The sequence below is a fragment of the Peromyscus maniculatus genome, chromosome 8, assembly GCF_049852395.1.
Source record: "Peromyscus maniculatus bairdii isolate BWxNUB_F1_BW_parent chromosome 8, HU_Pman_BW_mat_3.1, whole genome shotgun sequence".
In the NCBI taxonomy this organism is placed as follows: domain Eukaryota; kingdom Metazoa; phylum Chordata; class Mammalia; order Rodentia; family Cricetidae; genus Peromyscus; species Peromyscus maniculatus.
The window spans coordinates 15,604,737-15,630,083 of NC_134859.1; the positions used below are offsets into that span (position 1 = coordinate 15,604,737).

At 51.7% G+C, this 25,347-nt stretch overlaps 1 protein-coding gene across 2 annotated transcripts in view; it reads right to left on the minus strand.

Annotated features, from left to right (window-relative positions):
• Nucleotides 1-25,347, minus strand: part of Stk10 (serine/threonine kinase 10) — a 97,935-nt gene that overhangs the window by 6,077 nt on the left and 66,511 nt on the right. For both annotated transcript variants that reach the window (XM_006978877.4, XM_076578065.1), the window contains 11 exons: nucleotides 21,291-21,449; nucleotides 19,364-19,909; nucleotides 17,029-17,159; nucleotides 14,778-14,901; nucleotides 14,297-14,476; nucleotides 7,218-7,310; nucleotides 4,806-4,935; nucleotides 3,856-3,980; nucleotides 2,734-2,922; nucleotides 2,050-2,175; nucleotides 30-143 (listed from right to left, as the gene is read on the minus strand). In XM_006978877.4, the coding sequence (XP_006978939.1) occupies nucleotides 30-143; nucleotides 2,050-2,175; nucleotides 2,734-2,922; nucleotides 3,856-3,980; nucleotides 4,806-4,935; nucleotides 7,218-7,310; nucleotides 14,297-14,476; nucleotides 14,778-14,901; nucleotides 17,029-17,159; nucleotides 19,364-19,909; nucleotides 21,291-21,449 (1,917 nt within the window). The remainder of the gene's footprint in view (nucleotides 1-29; nucleotides 144-2,049; nucleotides 2,176-2,733; nucleotides 2,923-3,855; nucleotides 3,981-4,805; nucleotides 4,936-7,217; nucleotides 7,311-14,296; nucleotides 14,477-14,777; nucleotides 14,902-17,028; nucleotides 17,160-19,363; nucleotides 19,910-21,290; nucleotides 21,450-25,347) is intronic.

The following is a 25,347-nucleotide window of genomic DNA, read 5'->3' on the forward strand; positions in this document are numbered from 1 at the left end:
GTACGGCACCCACCAGCCTAATGTGGTACCTTCTTGCGTGGCCGCAACTTGTCCCGCCATTCCTTCAAGCTCTGGTTATGGCTCTCATCCAGGGCCTTCAGCTTCTGGGTTTCATGCTCTACCAGCAGGTGACACTTTTCATTCTGGAATAGGCAGAAAAGGAGGGGAAGTGAGGAGGCAGAAGCCTGGGGAACCAGACCCCCTGCACCCTCGAGGGCACTGCAGCCACCATGGGCTTATTATGCCTTTGCCATTATCCACAACTCTGCGTGTAGTAATATACTTGCACCCAGCAATGCCTAGGGGGCTAGTCCAGAACACTAGTGGTAATAAATAGTTCTGAGTGGGTAAATTTACAGCCATTTTGCAACTTTCTTCTGTGTGTGTGTGTGTGTGTGTGTGTGTGTGTGTGTGTGAAGTGTGCATGAGTGGGCATGCATGCCATGGTGTACCTGTGGAGCCAAAGAACAACCGTGGAGTCAGTTCTCATTTTCCATCCTTGCATGGGTTCTGGGAACCAAACTTAGACTGCTGGGCCTGTGCAGCAAGACTTTTCGTCACTGAGACATCCTGCCTCCCCTTCTGCGGACCACTGACATTGTCTAAGTTGTCTGGGTTTTTGTTGTTCTATTTTGTTTTTAAGTTTTGGGCTAATGATATGGCTCAGCGGGCAAAGCACCGTAAACCTGACAATCTGAGTTCGATCCCCAGAACCCACTCCGGAAGGACGACAGAACTCCCAGAAGTGGTCCTCCAAACCACGCAGGTGCGCCAAGGCATACATATATACAAACATATAACAAGTGAATAAATAAACCACAGCCTGCAACCCCCGTCTGAAGCCATCCTCTTGCTGACGCTTTTCAAGCAGCAGGGCTCTAGGTGTGCACCACTGCATCCAGCTACGTATAACTGTGCACTGTGTCTGGTTACATGTCAGATGAGTGTGTAACTAATATCTCTTGCCTTGTGTCATTTCCTCAGGAGGGAAATGACATTTCCCCGTCCCTGGCAAGGAACGAGGCTGAGGCTCTCCCCATCTCCACAGCATGCTCTGAGGTAAGTCAGCTGCTTTATCAATTTTACCTGAAGTCTATCTGGTAGACAGGAGTGAGGTCCCCGCTGACTCCCTGCAGGGACTCAGTTCTGTTACAGGACCGTCTAAGGAAGGGTAAGGCCTTTATTCCAACCCTTCAGGCTGGGAAAGGAGTGACCTTCAGAAGGGCTTTATTTTGGGCCTCAAGCTGAAAGCTTCTGGGAGTTTACAAACTGGTCTAGTCAGGAATACTGGGAGCAGCCCTGTGTTCCTGTGAACAACCGTGTGTGGCATGTCAATTTATGTGGGTCTCAGTCAATAGTCACATAATGCCATGGGAGAGGAATGCAAGTGCCTGACTAACGCCCACATGGAAGAGTCCCTGTCTGGCAGCCTCCGAGGCTGGCCATTTCTGGGGAGCCTCCCTGCCTCTCCACAAATGTCCACATGGGCCCAATGGCCTGAGCAACTTCCTGAAGTCCATGGAGGCTGGAGTCGGGCCTCATTTGTTAAGTACAACAATGCCTCACTCCACCACAAGGGGGCCCCAAGCACCAGCTCCTGGAACTGGGCCTTCAGGGGCTCCGCTGCTGAAGTCCAGACACGGGTGCTAGCTGTTAGGTTCTGATGGACAAACATCTCCTGCTTGTTGATATACCTGATGCGTGGGGCCAAACTAAGAGCAGGGACACCACAAGCCAGGATTCCCACACAAGCAAAGAAACCGTGCCCCATGGCAGCTCAGGCCCTGGAGTGCAAGGTCCTTTCAGCTCCGTCACCCCCTTCACAAACCCACACACCAATCCTGCCGAACACGGGTCGTCACCTCCACCCTACGGCTCTTTTAGTGGAAGTATGTCTAGGAGGGTCTACCCAGTGTAACGTAGCCTGAGAGCAGCTTGGCAGGCTGCGATCAGCTCCCTGGGCTTGCCTGACCAGCGTGTTGCCCTGCTGGGGAGCCGCTGGCCTCAGCACCGACGGCCTTGGGGGAGCCGAAGCGCTGGGCTGAGTACCTGCAGCTGCTGCAGCTCGCTCATGTTGCTCTCGCACTGGGCCACCATGTCTCGCATCTGGTTCTCGTGTTTCTGCTGCTGCTGCAGCCTCTCCGCCTTCTGCCTCTTCTCCTCCTGCTGGGAGAACTGCAGAGAGAGGATGCTACTTTGGGCGCTCGCCTGGGTGGCTGGGGGAGAGGGGGGCCTTGCCCACCTCAGCCTGAGCGAGCGAGGCCCGTCCCAGGAACTGAGCAGCAATGCTCAGAGCCCAGCCCACCTCTGGCTATGCGCTCTCACTGTTGAAACCCTTGTCCTCTGTGGAGACCCAGCCTCTGTCCCCACACCGGAAGGGGCCTGACAAGGCGAGGTGACATGTGCTAGGACAGTATGCACAGAAATCACAGGGGCCTGTGTCACCCAGGAGACATGGAAGGAGGGTCTCGGTGGGTGAGGAAAACACAGGACGCCGTGCATATCAAAGCGTGGGATCAAGGGAACAGTGCATGAGAAACAAGGATCTGTCTCTCCACCAGGGGAGGATTCTTCTGGGCTATCGAAGCTTCCAGGCCATGACTGGCTTACACATCCCCTCCCAGGACCCTGTGCCGTATCTGGTATCTGACACCCTCCCACGCTGTCGGGGGTCCGGGCCCGACTAAGACCCTCCCAGACCACCTCCCACAGCCGAGCAGGCGCAGTGCCCACCTGCTTGATCTTCTCGCGCTGCTCGGAGGCGCTGCCCGCCCCACTGATGTGCAGGCTCTTCTTGTACATGGCCATGCGCGTCTTGCCGTCACTCCTCTGGATCTTGGGCAGCCGCGCCTTCTCCTGCTGCTGCCTGACCTTCAGCTGCTCCACCATCCGCTGGTTGTAGCGCTGCATCTGTTCCCGTTCCTGGAGGGACACCGGGCAGAGGTCAGGGGAGCTCCAGGCACGGAGGGTGCTCGGGAGCCGAAGGCCACCCCAACACAGGAACCCAGGGCGTCAGCCCGGCACAGCTGCTAGTTCACGTCTCCAGACGGTGTCTGTCCTTTGAAACTCTTTCCTCTCACATTTACCGATTTTTTCGGGAGGGGGAGGGGTAAGCATGAGCATGGCACACAGGAGACACGTCTGGGAATCAGTTCTCTTTCTTCCACTCTGAGGGTTCTGGGAACTGAACTCAGGTCATCAGGCTTGGTGGCAAGCTCCCATATCCACGAGGTCACTTCACCAGCCCCTGCTTTTTTTGTTCTTTTAACGTCACAGTATCTCCGACTGCTGACGGTTGGACTCACAGCTTTTTCTGACTTCGCAGTGGCGTGAAAACAGTGTGGCTCAGCTGAGCCCATACTTTGAATTTGGATCTTTTCCTGGGCGAACAAAATCTAGTTCAATATTCTGGATACGGGGCAGTGGCAGCAAGCCACAGCTCTGGTTGGCCACACGCTCCAGAGGGGAAATACCTTACACTGGCCTGCCCCAGAGCTGCGCTATCAAGCTAGGATGCCCAGAGGCCTGTATTGTAATTTTCAATTTAGGAATGGTGTTGGGGACAGAAACCCCCAACAAGTCAAGAAGTATCACCTCTTTCTCTTTTCTTTCTTTTTTTTCCTTAGGGGGTGGAGCACAATTCAAGTAGGCCAGGCTGGCTTTGAACCGAGAGAGCCAAGCCCTGAGGTGTTGGGGTAGGCAATGGAGCTGCCTGCACCATCCGTGGCCCTCAAACTTTCCTTGATTCCTGTCCCTTAAGCAGGGCGCCCGGAAGGTCTCGGGCCCTCCCCGTGGCGGCAGCAGCCCCTCCTGGGTGCCGCCATCAAGCTGTCCCGCATCCCATCCCAGCCTCACCTTCTCATGCTTGCGCAAGAGTTCATGCCGCTGCAGGAAGTACTGGTCCTTAAGTTGCTGCTTCACCAGCTGATGCCGCTCCTGCAACTGGTGCTCCTCCATCTCCCACAGGGCCGCCTCACGGTCTGCGGAGGACACCACACCCACACGGTGAGGGGCGGACAAGGCCGGAGACAGAGCAGGTCTCCCACGCCCTCCCCTCCGCCAGGCCTCCTGCTGGGACTGACAACCCACCCCCTGGGCTCAGCGGAATGGGCACCTGGACTAGCTCATTAGAGCAGCTGGCTGAGCTGAGCGGAGCCCTAGACTAAGAGACGACAAGCCCCGGCAGCCTGGGAGCATAGAGGAGCTGCTGCAGGTCAGCAGGCAGGGAGTGAGCAGCAGCTGGGATGGGTGGGACCAGGGCCTTCCTCCTCCACCAAATGGCTCAAGCATACCCCTAAGAGGGAATGTTCTTCCAAGACATTGTTACGGAAAATCTACATTAACACCCCTTCTTTTCCACTGGGTAAATGGAAAGGGCTCTGAGGGAGAACCTGGGCAGAGACGACTCGGCCGAGAAATCCTACAAGGAAGCCGGTCCTTGGCCGGCACTGAGTCGGCTGGATCCTTGGCCTTGGGCCTCACGGCCTTTGCTTCTAAGCCATTTGGACTGTGGAATCCACTTACAGTAGCGTCAACAGACCAAGAAGCACAGGAACCCTCCTCAGTGCGGTTTCCTCACTACACAGAGGATGCTAGTAGGCGCTAAGCTGTCTCACAGGTGAGGATGGATGGCGTGGGGTCAGGTGTGGAGACCGACTAGCACACCGCAGGGCAAGTGGTGGGGACACACGCTGCCGCCTCCGTGCGCTGTGGTAACTGCTATCCTCATCTCATTCCTGACTTCCTGGGGGCGGCATGGGAGGGTTGCCTCTACTTCCACCATTCGGGGTGACCCCGAGCCCCACCTCGGAGGAGCTCCTGCTTCTTGCTGAGGCATTCTCGCTCCTTGTCACAGATCTCACGCCTGTTTTCTACAGTGAGCTTCTTCATGGCCAGCTCCAGGTCCTCCTTCTGCTTGGCTACAAAGTCTCGGTCCTGCGGGGAGGGACGATGAGGCTTGGGTGATTCTCCTCCCTCTCCCTCTCTCTCCCTTTCCCTCTCCCCCTCTCTCCCCCTCTCTCCCTCTCCCTCTCTCTGTGAAGATAAGGGCCTGTCTGCCTCTCTCACCAGCCGTGGTTTGTTTGTTTAAATGGTTTATTTTATGTGTGTGAGTGCTGACTGGCATGTATGTGTAAGTATGTATGCACAACATGTGCCCAAGGAAGGGCACTGGATCTCCTGGAACTGGAGTTACAGGTGGCTGTGAGCTGCACATGTGTGCTGGGAACCAAACCCAGATCTCCTGCAAGAGCAGACAATGCTCTAAACCGCTGGACCATCTCTCCAGCCACTAGCCCTGTGTTTTAAAGTTATCTGCTCATAATAATTGTACAGGTGTGTGGGTGCAGTGTGCTGTTTCAGTACATGTGTGCCTGTGTACTGCAGAGTTGGCGGGAATTCCTATGCCCAACGCCTCCAACATTTATCATTTCTTCATGTAAAACACTGAAGACCCTCTTCTTGCTGTGTTGAAAATATACATTATTGGGTATGGTCACCCTTCTGTGCTACTGAACACAAAACCCGTTTCATCTACTAATAAGCAACCTCACTTGGTTAGAGAGACAGGTTGTGAGGTACACTGAAAGGACTGGGAAGTCTGGAGTCACATCAAGTACTAGGCCTCACCCCACTGCCCTCAACTCTGCAGCGTCACCTTTCTGAGCTTTGATTTCTTCTGCAAATGGGAAAGCAAACAGCTCCTACCCCAGGTACCACAAACACTTGACCAGATCACATGTCGAACATCTGTAAACGTGGGCTCCGACTGCCTGCACCCAGGGCTGAGGAGGCAGAGTGTGCAGAGACCCCACAGTGGAGAACACAGGGGCATCCCAGCAAGCAGTGAGAGGCTGGACCAAGGGGTGGGGTCAAGCTGGGAGGGTCTGGGAGGTGCTGGGAGGGGCTGGGAGGGACTGGGAGGGCCTGGGGGGGGGTCGGGAGGGGCTGGGAGGGGCTGGGAGGGACTGGGGGGAGGGTCGGGAGGGGCTGGGAGGGTCTGGGAGGACCAGGCAGCATCAGACACAGTGAGAAGGACCTCAGCTCACGGACACACGGAGAGTGCTGAAGGGTTTTAAGGCCCAGAGCTGAGGGAAGGAAGGGTGACAGGGCCAGATTTGGATTTCACATCAACAATACCCGCTGATCAGAGAGAAAGAAGTGCAGGAAAGCAAGAGGAAGCAGGGAGAATAGCGGGAAGCTGGGAGAGCTGCACCAGCAGTGAGGATCCAGCAACAACGCTGGCAGACTCACGGGTCCAAAGACTGGAGGAAGATGATGCGTGGATGGAAGAATGGATGGAAGAATGGATGGATGGATGGATGGATGGATGGATGGATGGATGGATGGATAGATGGAAGGATGGATGAATGGATGGATGGAAGGATGGATGGATGGATGGATGGATGGATGGATGGATGGATGGAAGGATGGATGGATGGAAGGATGGATGGAAGGAAGGATGGATGGATGGATGGATGGATGGATGGATGGATGGATGGATGGATGGAAGGATGGATGGAAGGATGGATGGATGGATGGATGGATGGATGGATGGATGGATGGATGGATGGAAGGATGGATGGATGGATGGATGGATGGATGGATGGATGGATGGATGGAAGGATGCATGGATGGATGGAAGGATGGAAATATGTGTGTGTGGTGTGTATCTGTAGTGTGTGTTTAGTAAGTAAGTATGTATGTTGTATGTTATATGTTGGGGCATGTGTGTTGTGTGTTTATATAGTGTGTTATATGTGTGGGGAGCATGTGTCCTGTGTGTGTGTGTGTGTGTGTGTGTGTGTGTGTGTGTTTGTACCACATTTCAGGAGGTGATGTGGAGGGAAAGGATGGGTCAGGAACGGCAAAAGCCCTGTCCTGCAAACAGGCTAGAGACAAGTTCCTCCTCAGGACGTAAGAACAGAGCCAGGTCTGGGAGATGAAGACACCACGTAGGCAGGTACTGATCTTGGTTGAGAGGAGATGTGACATACAAACAATTCGCAGTAGAAGGCAGGACTAAGGTACAGGCTGCAGCGGCTGGAGACGACAGGGCTCACTGTCGGGGTACAAGGGTCATCAGGGAGGATGGCCAATGAGTGATGGGCTAGGTTTAGGCATTCAGAACAGGAGGTGGATATTCAAGCGGCAGGCCTGGGCAGGTAAGGGGGACCCGCTTCATGACTGCGGCCGAGTGACCGAAGCTGGGGACTCACAAGCAGTTGCTTCTTCTGCGAGTGTTCCTCCATCTTCTGCCTCATGCTCTCTTTCCGCTGCTGCCGGGGCAGCTTCTCAACCTCAGTCTTCACCTGCAGCGACAGCAGAACACCTCAGACCAGGGCCCTTCCGAGTCTGGATGCACTATGACCCAGGAAATAGCTACCCCACAGATATGCGGTCAATATCTAAGGCCTGTTTCTGCTTCTATGGGAGCATGTCCCTCCGCTGACATGCTGCTGTCCCTGGGGTGCAAGGGGTGGACTCCCTCCAGCTTTACGGGGCCCTGGGGGGGCAGGGGATCCAAGACTGTCTGAACAACACTGTCTGTCTGACCAACAGTCTCAACAACACTGTCTCAACAACAATGTCAGTCTCAAAAACACTGTCTGTCTGACCAGCACTGTCTGTCTGACCAGCACTGTCTGTCTCAACAACCCTGTCAGTCTCAACATCAATGTCAGTCTGATGTTTACAAAACACTCCACCCAGCACACAGAATAACAACCTTTTCTAGCATGCATGAAACATTTACTAACAGTTCCAAAGCATAAAAAGAATCTTAAACTTTAAAAAATTTCATAGCAAAATTTTAAGTAGCCCATGGCTGTCAAAGAGGAAGTTGCAGAGTATATCAAAAAAGAATTTGAGTCAGGCTGTGGTGGCGCATGCCTTTTATCCCAGCACTCAGGGGGCAGAGGCAGGCGGATCTCTGTGAGTTTGAGGCCAGTCTGTTTTACAGAACAGTTCCAGGACAGCCAGGGCTATACAGAGAAACTCTGTCTCAAAAAACCAACACAGAATTTGAACTGAATAAAAATGAAAATACAACCCATCCAAGTTTCTGAAATAAAGCTAGTGGATAGATCCTCAGAAAAAGAAGAAAGTCTCCAATCAGTTATCCAAGCTTCCACAGTAAGTAATCTTATAACAATAAAAGCAATTTAAATCTAAATCAAATATAAAAGCAGAAATCAATAACAATGAAAACAGAAAAACAGCAGTGAAAATTAGGACTGAGCAGAGGTGGTATGTTTGTCCTGTATACACGTGGGTCTTGGGGCCCACCCTTCCGAGTCACAAAACTAAAAAAAAGAAAGAAATTTAAAGAAGGAACAAATAGCAATGAAACCCTTTGAAGAGTCGGTAGAATTAGTCGTCTTCTGCTCTGGTCAGTGGAGAGGGAGGGAGAACAGTGAAGGAAAAGGAAGATGAGAAAGGGAACGAGAGAATGGAGAAGAGACACAATACCAAGCCGGGAATGGAGAGCATCAGCAGAGATTCTACAGGCCAAAGAGATGCTAAGAGAGCATCACCAACAGCACATAGATCCCGTAGACAACAGACAAATGCCTGGAAAGACGAAAAGTACCAAGGCTAATTCAAGAAAGAGTAGCTAGCTTAAGCCACACAGGCATCATAAGAAAACCAAAGACCAAGGTCCTTATTCACAAAGGTTCAAAATTCCTTCATAAAATACTGGCAAATTGAGTCTTGTAATATATAAAAAGAATAATAGATAATGACCAAGTGAGGGTTTTTTTTTTTTGTTTTTGTTTTGTTTTTTTGGTTTTTCGAGACAGGGTTTCTCTGTGTAGCTTTGCGCCTTTCCTAGTACTCACTTTGTAGACCAGGCTGGCCTCGAACTCACAGAGATCCACCTGCCTCTGCCTCCCGAGTGCTGGGATTAAAGGTGTGTGCCACCACCGCCCAGTTTTATTTTAATTATTTATTTGTTTTGTATATATAGATGCTTTGTCTGTATGTATGCCTAGCCAGAAGAGGGTGTTGGAATCCTTGGCACTGAAGCTATGGATGGTTATGAGCTGCCATGTGGGTGGGTGCTGGGAATTGAATCTAGGTCCACTGAAAGAACAGCCAGTGCACTTAACCTCTGAGGCATCGCTTCAGCCCTCTGTTTTTTTGTTTGTTTGTTTGGTTTTTGGTTTTTCGAGGACAAGGTTTCTCTGTGTAGCTGTGGCTGTCCTAGAACTCACTCTGTAGACCAGGCTGCCCTTGAACTCAGAGAGATCCTCATGCCTCTGCCTCCCGAGCGCTGGGATTAAAGGCATGCACCACCACACCTGGCTTGTTTAGTTTTTTTCAGACAGGGTCTTACCATGAAACTCTGTCTAGCCTGGAACTTGCAATGTAGACCATGCTGGCCTCAAGCTCACAAGAGATCTACCTTTTTCTACCTCCTGCATACCAGGATTAAAAGTATGTGCCACTGCACCTGGGTGTAACCAAATGGGTTTTATACAAAGAACACAAAGCCAGTTTAATATGTGAAAATCAAACAATTCATGTCAACAAACTACAGAAGAAAAAAATCATATGATTATATCAACTGATTCATACAAAAAATTAAAATACTCAACATTCCTTTAGGATAAAATCTATTCATAAACTAAGAAGAGAATTTCATTAACTTGGTCTGAAGGCATCTACAGAAACAAAACAAAGCCGGGGTGAGGCCGCAGGTCTTTCGTGCAGCACTCAGGAGGCAGGGGCAGGGGCAGGGGCAGGGGCAGGGGCAGGGGCAGGGGCAGGGGCAGGGGCAGGGGCAGGGGCAGGGGCAGGGGCAGGAAGAAGAGCTCTGAGTTCAAGGCCAGGCTGTTCTATAGAGCCTGTTCTAAGCTGGCCAGAGTCACTTTGTAAGATCCTGTCTTTAAAAACAGAATCAAATCAATGCTCTGGTGCTAACATCAGACGTAATGAGGAAATATTGAATGTGTTCCTTTTGAGACTGGGAACAAGGAGGAAGGACATCCACTCTGCTACTTCTAGCCAACTTCCTGCTGGAACCTGAGCCAGCACGTTACAGCAATAAGAGGCATATCATTTGAAAAGAAGAAACGAAACTGTTTCTGTCTATACAGAAAACCTCAAGGAATCTACCAAAGAAAAAATACTAGAATAAGAAGGCAAGATACAAGACTACCGCACAAAAGCAGTATGTCTCGATACACTAGTAATCGCTAAATTGATATTTTACTTTCTCTCTTACTTTACGTGCATGGGTGTTTTCCCTGCATGTACATCTGTGCGCCACTTATGTGCCCGGTGCCCACAAAGGCCAGAAAAGGGAATTGGGACTCCCCAGAACTGGAGTTACACACAGTTGTGAGCCACCACGTACGTGCTGGGAACTGACCCTGGGTCTTCTAGAAGAGCAGCAACTGCTCTTAGCTGCTGAGCCATCTCCCCAGCCCCCTAAATGGATCATTTTAAAGTATCGTATGAAAATACCCCCCAGATGACATAAGTATAACTCTAACAAAGCATATGATGGACCTGTATACTGAAAATGAAAAATCACTAACAAAAGTTATCAAAGACACCCAAGAAAGCACGTGTATAAAATGCCTGAGGCAGAAGGCTCAGAGGTGCTCAGATGGCCACTCACTCACCCAAACTGACCCGACCAAAGTCCTGCCAGGCTCAGCAAGGAGATGGACAATGTGTATGAAAAAGCAAAGGGGCGGGACTGCCAGCGACAGGGCTCACGCCACTTGATGTCAGGCTTACTAGGAGTTTGGGTCCCCAGACACTGGGGTACTGGTGAGGTGAGGGACAGACAGAAGAACCTGCATGACATGCAGACCCAGAACGCACCACCCCAGATCTGCTTATATATGTTTGATTCCTTTTCCACAAAGACAATTTAGTAGAGGAGAGTGAGCATTTCCAACATACAATGCTGGGGCAGGCCTCCCTAGCTAAACCCATTCACACCTCATCCAGACATCTCTAGCCAAACCCATTAAAAACTCTACAGACCTCCCTAGCTAAACCCACTCACACCTCATCCAGACATCCCTAACCAAACCCATTCACACCTCATCCTTTACAGAAACTCAACTCAAAATGCTCTCCCGTGGAAACAGAAAACCAAACATGGCAAACTGCTAAAAGACTGCTTCCCATAGGGCTGGAGAAGGATTCCGTGGTTTCTTAGATAAGCCACTAAAAGAATCGGCCCCAAAAGAAAATAAGGAGGGCTGTAAGACAAGCCATGGGTGGAGAATACACACATGCAAAATAGTATCTCACAAAGTACAGTCCAAACTTACAGAGAACTGTCAGACTTCAGGCCAAAGAAACCAGTCTCCCAGCTAAATAAAGGAGCAGGAGAGTTTCGAACAGACATGTCACCAAAGTGACACAGGTGCCAAAGGAGCAAGTGAAGAGACTCCTGTCCCTCGTCACCAGAGACATGCAAACCCAAAGTCACAGGGAGACGCCACTCCACACCCATCAGGGTGGCTAACACACAGTACAGTTGACAAGACCAAGTGTCAGGGAGAAGGAGCGACTGGACCACTCCTGCGTTGCTGTGGAGACAGAATGGATTCAGAGCATCTGGAGGAGTGTGACATGCGCTTAGCGTCTGAATCCCAAAACCCACCAACTTAGCCTGCTTTGCCCTCTCTTCCAATTCCCAGGTTTTTATAAAATGGTCTCGGGTTTTGCAGGCTGAGTCTGGTCTCATGTTTTCTGGCCTCTCTGCTTTAAATGGAATTCCCATCTGCAGCATGACGGAGTCTAGGAACCTGAGAGAGAGGAGGCTGTCCTATGCATTTACAGGATGTCAGCGGTGTCCCTGGCTGTGACATCAACAGACTGCTCCACTCCATCCCCAAGCTGTGACACGCCCCAGATGTTTGTAGACACTGCCAATGTCTCAGAGAGCTGGGGACAGAAGACTCCTGGCTGAGAAGTACAGGTTTATATAAAATTCCTAAAGGAATACTTCATCTGTGCACCTTGGCCTCTGTATCGGGTGTGGCGTCCTGTCCCAGCTCAGTGACCGTGAGAGCCATCACCCAACTTAGGGGCTACAGACTTAGAGCTGTGCTTTTACAAGCTGATGGCTTTGGTCTGGGGGACAGAAGATCAGAAACAGCAACAGAGACAGAGCCCAGGCTCTGAGTTTTCTGTTGAAGACACATTGTTTCTGTTGAAGACACATTGTTTTCTGTTGAAGCGACATTCTCATCTCTGGTGATGGAGGGAGGAGGCAGAGGAAGAAAGGCAGAGTCCTGAGGGGCCACTCCTCCAAGAGGCAGACCCAAGGACTCACGGGACCTTTACATGCCAGCACGGCTCTCTGGCAGAGCTGTGCAATGGCAGGCATGGCAGGCTGGGAGACCGAGTTCCACGCAGATAAGCTGCATTCCAGGACAGTGACGTCCTCCAAGTTACTGAATGTATTGGCGTCCCATTTTTTCCCAACCAGAAAAACAATCCAGTTTTCAACTGAGACGTTCCCAGGGTTCCTTCCAGGGATATGGTGTGCATGGCTAGGGAACGCTGAACCACTTAATAAACTTAGCTTCATGACAGGGACACATTCTGAGAAACATGTCATTACACAATTTCATCAGCATGCAAACTGGGGAAAAACCTTGGGGAAAACCTAATGAACTGACTTTCCCCTCACCCCAGCTCCCTGGTTCAGCACGGCGACCACTGGCACAGCAGTTACATGGCATGGGAAATTATGAATGACCTAGAGGTGACTGAAGGCGCTCAGGAAGGTGTGTGCGGGTTATATGCAGACTACACCGTTGTACAGATGCAGCAGCCGTGAACCTGTGGGTGTCCCCGAGTCACAGTCCCTGAGGGGGTCCTGAGGAACATCTATGTGGTTCACTGAACTTAGTGCTGGAACCCCCATGAGCTCTGGAAAGAGAGAGCAAACAGGAGCGTCCAATGAGCTGCTGAAAAGTAGGCCATCCTCAGACCACAGCTATCAAGCTTTGCTCCCTGGAGGAACAGTTCCAAGGATGCACGCTGACTAAATGGCACTGTCCTGCTGGGAAGCTGAACGGGCACAGAAGCCAAGCTGCTGCTTCTCATGAAAACTTTCAAATAAAACAACCAAGAGAAAGAAAAAAAAAAGTCAAACTAAACCAGGGACGTTGGTGTAACTCGTGGGGTAGGGAACCTGTGTAGCATGCAGGTTCTTAGCCTGGCTGTGCGCAGGGCATCGGGGTCTCGAGAGCAGCCCATGCCTCCCGATGTTGGGGAAACTGAGGGCTGGGACATCCTTCTGTAGACTCCCAGGAGGAAGGAGGCGAATAAGCAGATGGCGGCACCGGATGTGGGAGCCTCAGTTTCCAGCAGAACACAGCCTGCCAGGCTAAGGGTCTGGGAACCCGGGTCCTGTCACTCAGGGCCATGCATCTCCTTACCTCCCCCTTCCAACTGAGGGGAGGAAGACAGCCAGAAGAGGGCAGCGCACAGGGGACGGGGTGGACCAGGCCTCTCCCGCATCACCTCCCCTTGTGGGAAGAGCACCTCCAGTTTCCCAGGCCTCCATCTCTTTCATCCTCCCTGCCCTCTTTCATCTAAGAGGATGTGAAAGGAGCTAAGAGAAGCCACTGAGGAAGGACCCAGCTGCGGGGAAAGCCAACACAGGAAGGTGGCATCCAAAGACAGAGGAAGGACTGGTGTCATGGCTCTGGCTGGGGCCCCAGGGCCCCAGTGTAGCTGCCCAAAGGACTTGGGGTAATTGGCGCCATGCAGCCCCTCTGTCAGGAAGGGAAGCTGTGCTATTTTTATATCAACTTGACACAAGCTAGAGTCACAGGAGAGAAGGGAGCCTCAGTTGAGAAAATGCCTCCATAAGATCAGGCTTTATGGGGTTGGGATTAGCTCAGTGGTAGAGCGCTTGCCTAGCAAGCGCAAGGCCTTGGGTTCGGTCCTCAGCTCCAAAAAAAAAAAAACAAAAACAAAAAAACAGGCTGTAGGCAAGCCTATAGATCATTTTCTTAATTAGTGAGTGATTGGGGAGGTCCCAGCCTATTGTGGGTGTTGCCATCCCCAGGGTGGTGGTCCTGGGTTCTATAAGAAAGCAGGCTGAGCAAGTCATGAGGAACAAGCCAGTAAGCAGCCCCCCTCCATGGCCTCTGCGTCAGCTCCTGCCTCCAGGTTCCTGCCATGTCCTCCCCAGTGACAGACTGTGCAGGGAAGTGCAAGCTGAAATAACCCTCTCCTGCCCACACTGCCTCTGGCCATGGTGTTTTATCCCAGCAGAGGCCCTGACCCACGCCCCCAAGCACTCCATCACCTCCTTCTTCATCTGCTTGAGCTGCTCTTGGAACTTGGCGTAGTCTCGATCCTGCTCCAGGCGGATCCTCTTGGCCTCCTCCTTACGGCGCACGCCGTGGTCCTGCTCCATCTTCTCCACTTGCTGCTTCTGCTGCCGCTCCAGGTTCTCTAGCTCCACGTCATAGAATTTCTTCTTGGCCTGGAAGGTGCACAGACTCAGAGGCATCCCGCGAAACCACTTCATACCTCAGAGCCTATACCAGACCCAGACCTGGGCCCCAGCCCTGTCGCCCTCTGCTGTGTGACCCGGGGCAAGTTATTTAACCTCTCTGAGTTGTTTCCTTGTCTGCCCTGGCAGGACAGGGGCACGGCATTCCACCTCTAGAGGTGTCCCTTTGTGACTCAGGGTCACCGCGACCTAACCGCCCCCCTTCTGCAACACTTCCACCCGAAGAAAACACGGATGCCCGAAGCCCCTGGGCCTGTCTCCTCTCACTCACGTTGATTTCTTGTTCAAAACGTTTGTGCATTTGCTCCAGCTGCAGCTCATGCTTGTTGCTCAGCTGGGTCTGGTTCCGATGTTCTTCTTTCTGCAGCAGCCGAAGCTCTCGGAGTTCCTGGCGCCTGCAGATGAACAGACACAAACATTTCCTAATGAGAAGGGGGCCTCTGAGACCACAGTGTTCATAGCCTGGGCCACGGAGGGATGGATTGTGGAGTAGAATCCCACTGACTCAAGCAGAGACACAATCAGGATTCAGGCTTCATTTGATATTCTGACAGACGAAGAGGTGAGCATCCTTCATATATAAAGAGCATTTACAAATCACTGATGAGAAAGGAACTGACAACCCCAAAATAGGTACATACCATGAAAAGACATAAAGCAAACAAGTGCAAAAATAAGAAACTTTAAAATTTTCTATATGATATGAAATACAAATGTAAAAGAAAAACATTTCATTAAACAGACAAGCATATAGGGGATTTCATACTCCATGTGTTACTAATATAAATTAGTAGAACATTTTGAAAGGTACTGGCAATACCTTTACACCTTTGGCACCCTAGTTTCACTTCTGGATTGGATGAGGATGTTTGTAACAATGTCATTTATAATTAAATTTCACCCCACTGGCCCAAGATGGAGAAAATATCCCTACAACACCCCAAACTATTTCTATTCTGGAATGCTAGAAGCTTCCTTCAAAGCAATGATGACGTCTGCAAAGCCCTGGCCTTGGGGTGCTCTGAGCCTCCTCAGTACCCAGCAACCCACTCTTCGCCAGCAGTCCCAGGAGGACTGTGCAGCGCACAGTGAAAACAGGAGGGATTCTCAGGCGGACTCTCCGCTCTGCTCCTGGTCCACTAGAGACCCACTGCACGCAGCTCTCTATCAAGAGCCATGGTCTCCTCACGTGCACACAGGAACAGGGTCCCCTGGGGGGGCTTTGAGACAACCGGAGTGGTGAGGCTCTTTCAGGCACGGGGCTTCGTCTCACGCCTTCCTTCTCTGTCCCTCTCTCGTTCTGAGTCCCATTCCTCTCCCCTCCTGGCCACTGCCCCAGCCTAAGCCGGAGTCTGACGGTCCAGGACAGTCTCCCCTCCCCCCAAACCCATTTTACCCTTCTACAGCCGACACTTACACAGAAGCCGGAGAACCCGTCCAGACGGGACATCAGGGCCCGTCACGTGCGCTATGCCCCTTCCGCTGTGCCTCTCCCTCACAGCTCAGACCTCCACAGCCTGGACCCTGCCCCCTCACAGTCCCCAGTCCCGCCCTCCTCTGTCCTGGCATTCCATACTCAAGTCCCGTTCTCTAAGATCCTGACAGAAACCAAGAGGTTGCCCACCAGGCCCTCCGCAACCACAGATTCTCTCAGGACTTCCCCAGCTCTGGGATTCACCTCATCTTTCAGCTCAGGGTGGTGATGGTGAGGTCCCTAGGAGCGATCTCTGCACAGCCCAGAATGATACACTGTTGTATCATTCCTTCCTTCCTTCACAGTGCGCAGCACAATCAAGAATTAGCTTGTGTATTGTGTTTGGGACCCATAGGTATTCGACCCAGGGGATAGCTTCATGTATCTGGATTTCCATTATGTACCACTTAGTAGATGATGCATGAATCAATAACTGGGTGGATGTATGGGTAGATAAATGATAAGTGAATAGGTGGGTGGGTGGATTAAATGGGTAACTAGACAGATGGGTAGACAACTACAGACGAAGGGAGGTGGATGAACAGATGGATAACTGGGTGGACAGGTGGATACAAGGGTAGATGGATGGATGGATGAACAAATAGATCAGTGGAAGGAAAAATAGAACAGTTGGGGGTTCTGTAGATGGGTGGGATAGCTGGTGAATGAGTGGATAGGTGAGTAGGCGGATGGATGGATGGATGGATGGATGGGTGGATGGATGGATGGATGGGTGGGTGGATGGGTGGGTGGATGGATAGGGATCAGATAGACAGACAGAGGACCACAGACATGGATATGAGATAGACGTTGGGCAGATGGGTCACTGGGCAGGTAGATGAGTGAGCAGATGGACAAAAGAGAGGGTGGCCGATGGGCGGATGTGTGGGTAGGATGAACGCAGGAGGAGGGGTCTTAAGTAAAACCACTTTCCTTTTGCCTCAGTCTCCCACTTCACACTGTAGACGGGCAGCTGACCCACCCAAAGGTCCAATGCCTAGCCCTCTCAGGGCACCCCCCTCCCACACTGGTGCCTCCCTGGACTTGCCTGAGAAATCTCATCTCCTCGTCTTTCTTCTCATCTTCACTGATGATCTTGGAGGTAGTGATGCTCACCTCCACACCGTCCACCACAAACCTGCGGGTCCGCTTCAGGGTCTTGTTGTGCAGTTTTGAGCCCTGGCAAGGAGAATGTGCCCAGGCTCAGCTAGAAATCCACAGTGGGGACAGGGTGAGGGCCACAGTCTGGGCCCAGGAAGGATGAGGCCATCCACTGTCCCCTTTCCTCAAGTTTCCCAAACAGGGCCTAAGCGGCTGGCCTTAGACCCCCTTCCTTCAGCTGGTCTCAGCTTCAGACACTTCACAAGGCTCTCACCTCATTGAGGCATTCTAGCGAAACACAGTCTCAGCATCAAAAAGGGCTGTGTTCATCTTCACTGGCCTCTGCCGGTTTTGTGACCCTGGTCTTGCCTGAATCTCAGCTTTCTCCGCTGTCCATGGAGTATTAAAACAGAACTGGCCTCCCTGGGTGGCCGTGAAGATTTGATGAGAAGCACATGGGGCACACATGGCATGGGATTTACTTCTGCTTGCCAGTCAAGATCACAGACCATGGATTTGGTGGCCTCAGCTGGCTAGCCGCAGCTCACAGGCAGCTGTGCTTGTCCAGAGCCTCATGGGACCATTCCTCTCATTTATCTCTTTCTGTGAATAACCACACACTCCACAAAGGCTGCTGAGGCAGGACCTCCTGGCCCTGGGAGGTGTCATGGTGGAAGTACTCAGTTCTGACTCACATGAGGTCTTAGGGGCCTACAGTGGTTATCTGATGACCTCTGTCCTACTCCCTGCCTCAGAACTTTCTGCAGACTCCCTTCCTACAAGAACGTAGCTCTGCCTCTGCAACATGGCCCACGGGCCTTCCAGCCCCATCAAGAGGAGTGAGCACCCCAAGGTGGCTAAGAGTTGGCCCCTTGCTCTGTATGCTGCTGCCCAGCCCAGCTCCCCTGGGCCCCAGGCACTCGGTGCCTTCTTTTTTCAACGGTGCTAGGGATGGAACCCAGGGCCATGTGCATGTACGGTAAGCACGCTAGCATCATGCTACATCTCCAGCACCACTTAGCGCCCTTTTAGGAGGAAGTACAAGATGATGCTTCTCCATAACTGCTGCTGGCGATGCACTCCTTTAATCCCAGCACTCGGGAGGCAGAGCCAGACAGATCTCTGTGAGTTCGAGGCCTGCCTGGTCTACAGCACAAGATCCAGGACAGGCACCAAAACTACACAGAGAAGCTCTGTCTCAAAAAAACCAATAACAACAAAACAAACAAACAAACAAAAAACCTGCTGGCCACAGCTGGGCAACTACAGTTCATGACGATCTGTGTCAGTTCTGAGGTAAAGAAAAGCTTCCATGGACCCATCTGTTTCACCGAGCCTCTTCTGATCCAGAGTTTACTGCGGGGCTGGCAGGCTGCTTCTGCCTTGGCTACCTTGTACTTACCAGATCTGTGGCTCTGATCTGCGTGCTTTGCGCTGAGTAAGTCTTAGAAGGCAATACAGAAATGCACAGCGGACCTCTGCCCCCTGGTCCCCTAAGTCGGTCTTGTTTGGGGGTTCAGGTCACCAACAGTAAGTTTAATAGTATCACAGAACTGCTGGGGGCAGATAAGGGAGGGGGTCACCCTCCTAGCTGCTGGAAGGAGAGAGCGCTAAAGGCACCTGAGGCCAGAAGCCCAGCCCCAGGTCTGACCACCTCCCTGCTTCCACCCACACAGCCTTGTGCCAGCTGCCAACTTCTTCTAGTCTCTACTGCCCATCTGGAAACCGTGGGAGGAAGCAGCCCTTCAGTTCTGTTTAAAGCACTTTGCACAGAATGGTTACAGTCACTTAGTGTCACCCACTGCCACAGAGGAGGCCAGAGAGGAGAGCGAGCCCAGTTCCCCTCACTGAATCCACCTATCAGTCACTGGTCACATAGCTGACCCCCAAACAAGAGAACTTCCACTTCTGGAATTCTCTTTACCAATTTTAGGCCCTCTAACCAAACTTTAAAATTTAAACATATAACATTACTGTCTTATACTGACCCCAACATGCAGGGTATTAAGCCCTGAGGTGAGCTAAAATCTTTAAGAAAGAGCCAAACCCATGAGCCATTTAAAATAAGAAGAGGCTGTGTGTGTGTGTGTGTGTGTGTGTGTGTGTGTGTGTGTCTGTGTGTGCTTAGCACACACCAGGCTCGGGGTTTACCCCAGCACCTCTTACGGACACACAAACAAATACAACGTAAGTAGCTTCCGCATGCTTTTGAGAATGGAATCTGAGCACGGCACGAGGGCCAGTATGACTGCTCTGGCCCCCAGGGTGACAGGTGAAATTACCTTGAGAGACAATGAGCCCGTTTCTTTGTTCAGTGACAGGTCGGCAGACAGAGAGGTGCCATAGTCCATGCTCTCCGAGGTAGACAGGCTGCTGCAGTCTGAAGCTCTCTTAACATGGCTTGGAGCTACAGAGCTGGGGAGCCCCAGGCCACCATTGGTCAGCTTCTCTCCACCCAAGGTCTCCAGGGCGCTACTGTTAGGGCGGCTGTGACCTGCCTTTTGGGACTTGCTGGCCACAGGACTGGGGTCCTCAGCCTGGCCAGTGACTTGTTTCTCTTCGGCGACCTGAATTCCGGCATCCATGGACAATGGTCGGGACTTCCGGAGGGGAACAGGTACCTTTAAATCATCATCACTCTTGGGGACCACATCTGCAGGGCTGGTGGTTTGGAGGGATCCACCCTCTGAGGGTTGGCTACAGGGCCCGTTCACAGGCTCCTGAGGCTGACTGGGAGGCAGGGAGGCACAAGAATCCTGGGGAGGCTTGTTGGAGTTGAGGCTCGGCTCAGTTGCAGCAGCAGAGTCCTGAGTGTGGTTGACCAGGGGCTGGAAAAGAGTCAAGGCTCAGCGGCTGGAGGACCAGGAGCAGTCCGGCTCCACAGGTGATGGGCCAGCAGAGCAGAGCAGGGACCCCTGAACCCAGTCTCCATCACTTCCCACAGCCTCTCCTCAACAGCCTACCACTGGGGTGAGGACTCACCTCCTCTCTCCAACTGTAACTTTACCTAATCCCTGCTCCCATCCTATGAGGAAAACAGGCTGTGGCCAGCTGTAGGGAGGCCCAGCCAATGTCACAGCGTGGGAAATACCCCTTTCTCACCTGAGGCCAGACCTCCCAATTTATCAACACACATTGCAATCTGATTTTTTTTTTTCCACGATGGGGTCTCCAGTAGCTCAGGCTGGCCTCAGACCTGCCGTGCAGCCGAGGATGACCATGAATCCTGATCCTCCTGTCTGTATCTCCCAAGTGCTGAGATTACAGGTGTGCACTGCCATGCCAGTTTTATGTGGTGCTGAGATGGATCCCAGGGTTTCGGGCATATTCGGCCAGCATTTTACCAACTGAGCCACACGCCCATTCAGTAACCTGAATTTTCACATAATTATCTGTTGATTTCTAGATGGCAACTAATTCACATTAAAAAATTACATAAAGTGCCAATCTATCCGACCCAGGGGCTGGAGTCAGCCCACTCACCCCTTGTATTTTAGTTTTTGTGAGGTGGAAAGTACTAGAAATGTTGCTATGATGAAACCAAATACTCATTTCTGTGACTAGAAAGTAAATGTCTACATACATCATGAATGTGGAAAGGAGGCCATAGGGGGACAACCCGGAGAGGGAGAGGGGTCGGGGACATCTTCTATCTGAAGGAGAACCAAAAACAGATCTCTATTTAAAATTTTTTACAGTGAAGCCTAATTCTAATTAAAATTTTTAAAATTCAAAATAAAAAGAGCCAGGCACAATGGCACACACCTTTAATCTCAGCACTCAGGAGGCAGAGGGAGGCAGATCTCTGTGAGTTCCAGGCCAGCCTGGTCTACATAAATGAGTTCCAGGCCAGCTAATGCTACACATAAGACCTTGTCTCAAAATCCAAAAATAAATGAAAAGACAATAAATGCGAAGAGCCTGGGATTCAGCTTCATGACAACTCAGGCCTGACTTAGTGGGGACCCTCTAAGATGAACAATTCCCCAGGAGAAGCTCCTGGATTGAACTGTGAGACCAGGGACCGTAGGACAGCTCTAGATCATGCACGCTCGAGAACCTGGATCTGGCCAGCAGCTGCTCAGCCTCACCCTGGGCACGGGTGTCTGGGGCTCCCAGCCAGTTGGCCCCAAGAGGCAGAAAGGAGTCCGTCCCCAGCTTCCCTCCCAGAGGTGGCTGGGGCCCACCCTCCTCGTCTCCAAGACTTACCAAGGTGGCATCCACAGCATCCTCCTCTTCTCCGTCATCCTTGACATCATCCTTGCCGTCATCCCTGGCATCCTCGATCTCCTCCATCACCTCGGCCTTTGCCTCAGCCACCAGCTCCCGAAGAGCCTTGTTGCTGGTGACGGTGCTGACGAAGGGATGCTGAGGAGAAGACATAGCTGTGTTAGAACCGTTTGGAAGCTGTTACGGGGTAGGGGTAGCCGCAGGATTTGAACCTCGAGCACAGAGGGCCAGCTGTGGTCCAAGGCAACTCAAGAACTTGAAGTTGGTAAGGGGAACTCAGGAACCCCGTGGCAGATCAGAAAGCCCAACTTAAGCTGTGTGACGCTAAGCACGCCATCCCTCTTCTCTGGGCCACAGTCTCTTCATTTCCAAAGGACAGACAGCCACGCTGAAACCACGGGAGTCATAAAGATGAAATGAGACAGCTCACTTCAAAGTGCCTTGTCCAGCCCATGTGTTTTTATGGGGTGGTGGTGCCATTTGTGCGTTTCTATTTTTTTTTTTTTTTGACCCATGCTTCTCTGCTAGCCCTCACCCATTCAGCTGCTTCATTCCCTCTGGTTCTCTTCCTTTAGAGAACCCTGACAAATACAGACTAAATACGGTTTGCGTTCTGAAATGGCCAGAAGCCTATGGGGGCCAGGGAGTGGAATGTGGCAGTTTGAGAATGGCCCCCATAGGCTCATAGGTTTGAATACCTGGCCCCCAGTTGGTGGAACTGTTTAGGAAGGATTAGGAGGTGTGGTCTTGTTGGGGAGGGTGTGTCACCGGGGTTTTGGAGTTTCAAAGGACCTGTGCCATTCCAGTGTTATTCTCGCTGCTTCATGCTTATGGATCAAGACATGAACTCTCAGCTACTGCTCCAGCACCATGCCCTCCAGCACACTGCCATGCTCCCCGCCACAATGGTCATGGACTCTAACCCTCTGAAATTGTGAGCCCCCAACAAACTCATTCTCCTATAAGTTGCCTTGGCCATGGTGTCTTATCACAGTAATAGAATAACAACTAAGGTATCTTCCCACACCCAGCTACAACCATGTACCTACAAAGTCACCCCAAGGACAGAATTCTGTGAATAAGGGGCATGCCAGCACAACCTGGCCCTGAACTAGTTGCTATATTTAAGTTGCTTCACATTGTATGGGCCACCACCGTTAGGGTCTTGGGTATGTGTCTCTCACAGCCACATGACTCTGGCTAAGCAGATATTATCTTCCTGCTTAATAAGTTTGCTAAACTTTGTTTCACTTTGACTTATCTTAATTTTTTTTCCTTTCAAAATAGGTTTTTATGTAGCCCAGGCTGGTCTCAAACACCCTATGTAGTCAAGGATGACTTTGAACTTCTGATCCTTCTGCCTCCACCTCCCTAGTGCCAGGATCACAGGTATGCACCAATATACTCAGTTTATACAATGCCAGGGGCTGAACCCAGGGCTTGCACACACTAGGCTAGTGTCCTACCAACTGACCTGTACCCCCAGTCCCCAAGATTCTATCCTGTGGCAGATGTGAGGATCCATCCACTGCCCTGAGGCTCAGCTCACTGCTGGGTCACATACTTCGGTGTTGGGCACAGGCGCTAAGCGACTCCATGCTACATTCTGTCTCCAGGGCACTGTGCCGCCGGAGGACCGCATTAACCCTCCCGCTGCTGCTGGGCACGTGGAGGTGTGTCCTGCTCTGGGTGACGCTGAAGTAAGCAGCGAGGGACAGTCTTGCATCTGCTGTCTCTGGGCAGAAATATGTGCTTGGTTTCATAAGGGCGACGTGAAGACTCGTGGCAGTAGTCCGTACTTTACTGTAGACTTTTATCCACATGGCACTTCTCAAAAGTGGGTGCTTCCTTATAGACCTTGTAAAACCCCAAGGCAGAAGATCTGGGGATGTTTGGTCAGCCTGCAGCACCCTGGAGAAGCACCATGGAGACACCATGTGCAGATATCTTCTCTCTGGCACAGGGAGTGGCCAGGGTGGGATTCCTCAGCTCCCTCGTCACGATAGGCAGAGAAAAAGGAATGCCAAGGGTTTAGGGGCCTCGTTGGGTTGCAATTTGCTCATCTGGGGTTTGTAGGAAGGCTCTGATGAAACCCAGAGGACTCCGGTTCAATTCCCAAGCACCCACTTGGCAGTTCACAACCTTCTCTAACTCTAGTTCCTGGGTATCTGGCGCCCTCCTCTGGCCTCCATGAGCACTGCACACATGTAGTACACAGACAACACATGCAGGCAAAACACCCATGCACATACATAAAAATAAATAAAATGTTTTTAAGAACATATTTAGAATTGGCAAATTCATGAGCAGTCATTCCTACTGTCTGGACATTTAAAATGCTCCTGGGGCTGGTGAGATGCTCAGTAGGTAAAGGCACTGACATGCACGCCTCAAGACCTAAGTTTGATCGCCACAGATGATGAGAAGAAAGAACTGACTCCCACAAGCTGTCCTCCTGCCTCCACACTCTGCCATGGCGCAAGCAGGCCTTGCCCAATACACACAGAAAATCACAATGAATACAAGTTTCCCTGGGGTCTGGGATAGAGCAGGAGCGGAGCGCTGGTCTACCATGTGTAAGTCCCTGAGCTCCACCCAGCACATAAAAATCAGCAAGGCAGTTTACTGGTGGACAGCCAGCAGGCCGCTCCCTACTCAACTTGTCCCCCTGAGAGCTACAAATGTCACTTCTTTAATGAGCTGTGTCCACCACATTTGCTTAGGCCAGTCTGACCTCGGTTCATCTAAGCTGGTGGAGCTGAGAATTTTCCCATTCATGCCCTGCTTCTCTGCGCAGCTACACGGCACTCCAAGGATGTGACCTCACGTGCCAGGGCCTGATCGGGCCTTTCACCAAAGGAGTCAGAAGGCCCGTGGCAGAATGAGAGTCAGGAGGCTGGTGGAAGTTTCCTATGTCTTCTGGGGGCCTTTCTGAGAGGGGGGAGTGTCACATTCAAGCTGGGACCGAAGGGACCTGCGGGGGGGGGGGGGGGGGGGGAGAGTGAGGGAAAACTCCGGGTACAGAGCACTGGGTAAAGGTGTGGCCTTCAAAGACCCTGAGGTGGCTTGGGCTCAGAGGGTGGAGGAAGAGCTGGAGGGCCTCCAGCTGTGCCTGGGAGACGGACCAAGGGAGCCAGGAGGGAGCCAGGGCCGCATGCATGGCCCGGGGCAGTGGGAAGCTGGCAGCCTCGGTTTATTCTCAGCTCTGCTACCCAGCTACCCAGCAGCATGTCACTCTGGCTGCTGCATGCTTCCAGAGGCCCTGAGTGGGCTGTTCACAGAGCTGACCAACAGCTCACCAGGATGTGTAGGGTCGTATGTGCTGACTAAGTGACCAAGCCAAGCCACCTGGGTAAAATCTGGCTCCCACTGTCAACAAGAAACCCTCTCTGCCTCAGTTTGCTCATCTGTGGAGTGGGGATAATAGTACGGCTGTTCTACATACTATAGTGAGTGTTCAAAACAGCATAGCTCTTCTCATCACTACCACCACCACCACCACCACCACCACCACCATTATCACCATCACTACCATATTACCATTACTACAACCACCACCATCACCACCACCATAATCTCAGCATCATAATCACTACCACCTTCATCACCACCATCATCACTATCACCATCATCACTACCATCACCCCATCATCACCATTATCACCATCCTCATGGATATTACTACCACCTTCATCACCACCACCACCACCATCATCATCATCACCTTCATCACCACCACCATCATCACTATTATCATTATCACTATCACCATCATCATCACTATTATCACCACCACCATCATTATCACTATCATCATCATCACCATCACCACCGCCATTGCTATCACAACCACCAAAGCCACCAGCACCACAGCAGGATCAGGAGAACAATCCACGAAGCCTCTTCATACCATTAACCCTTCCTCCACCAGAGCACAGTTCTCTGGGAATGAGGAGACGCTCCAAGATCCCCCAAACTTCTGAGCTCTGTCACACATGACCTGAGCAGGGACACCACAGGGCACCGCACCATAGCA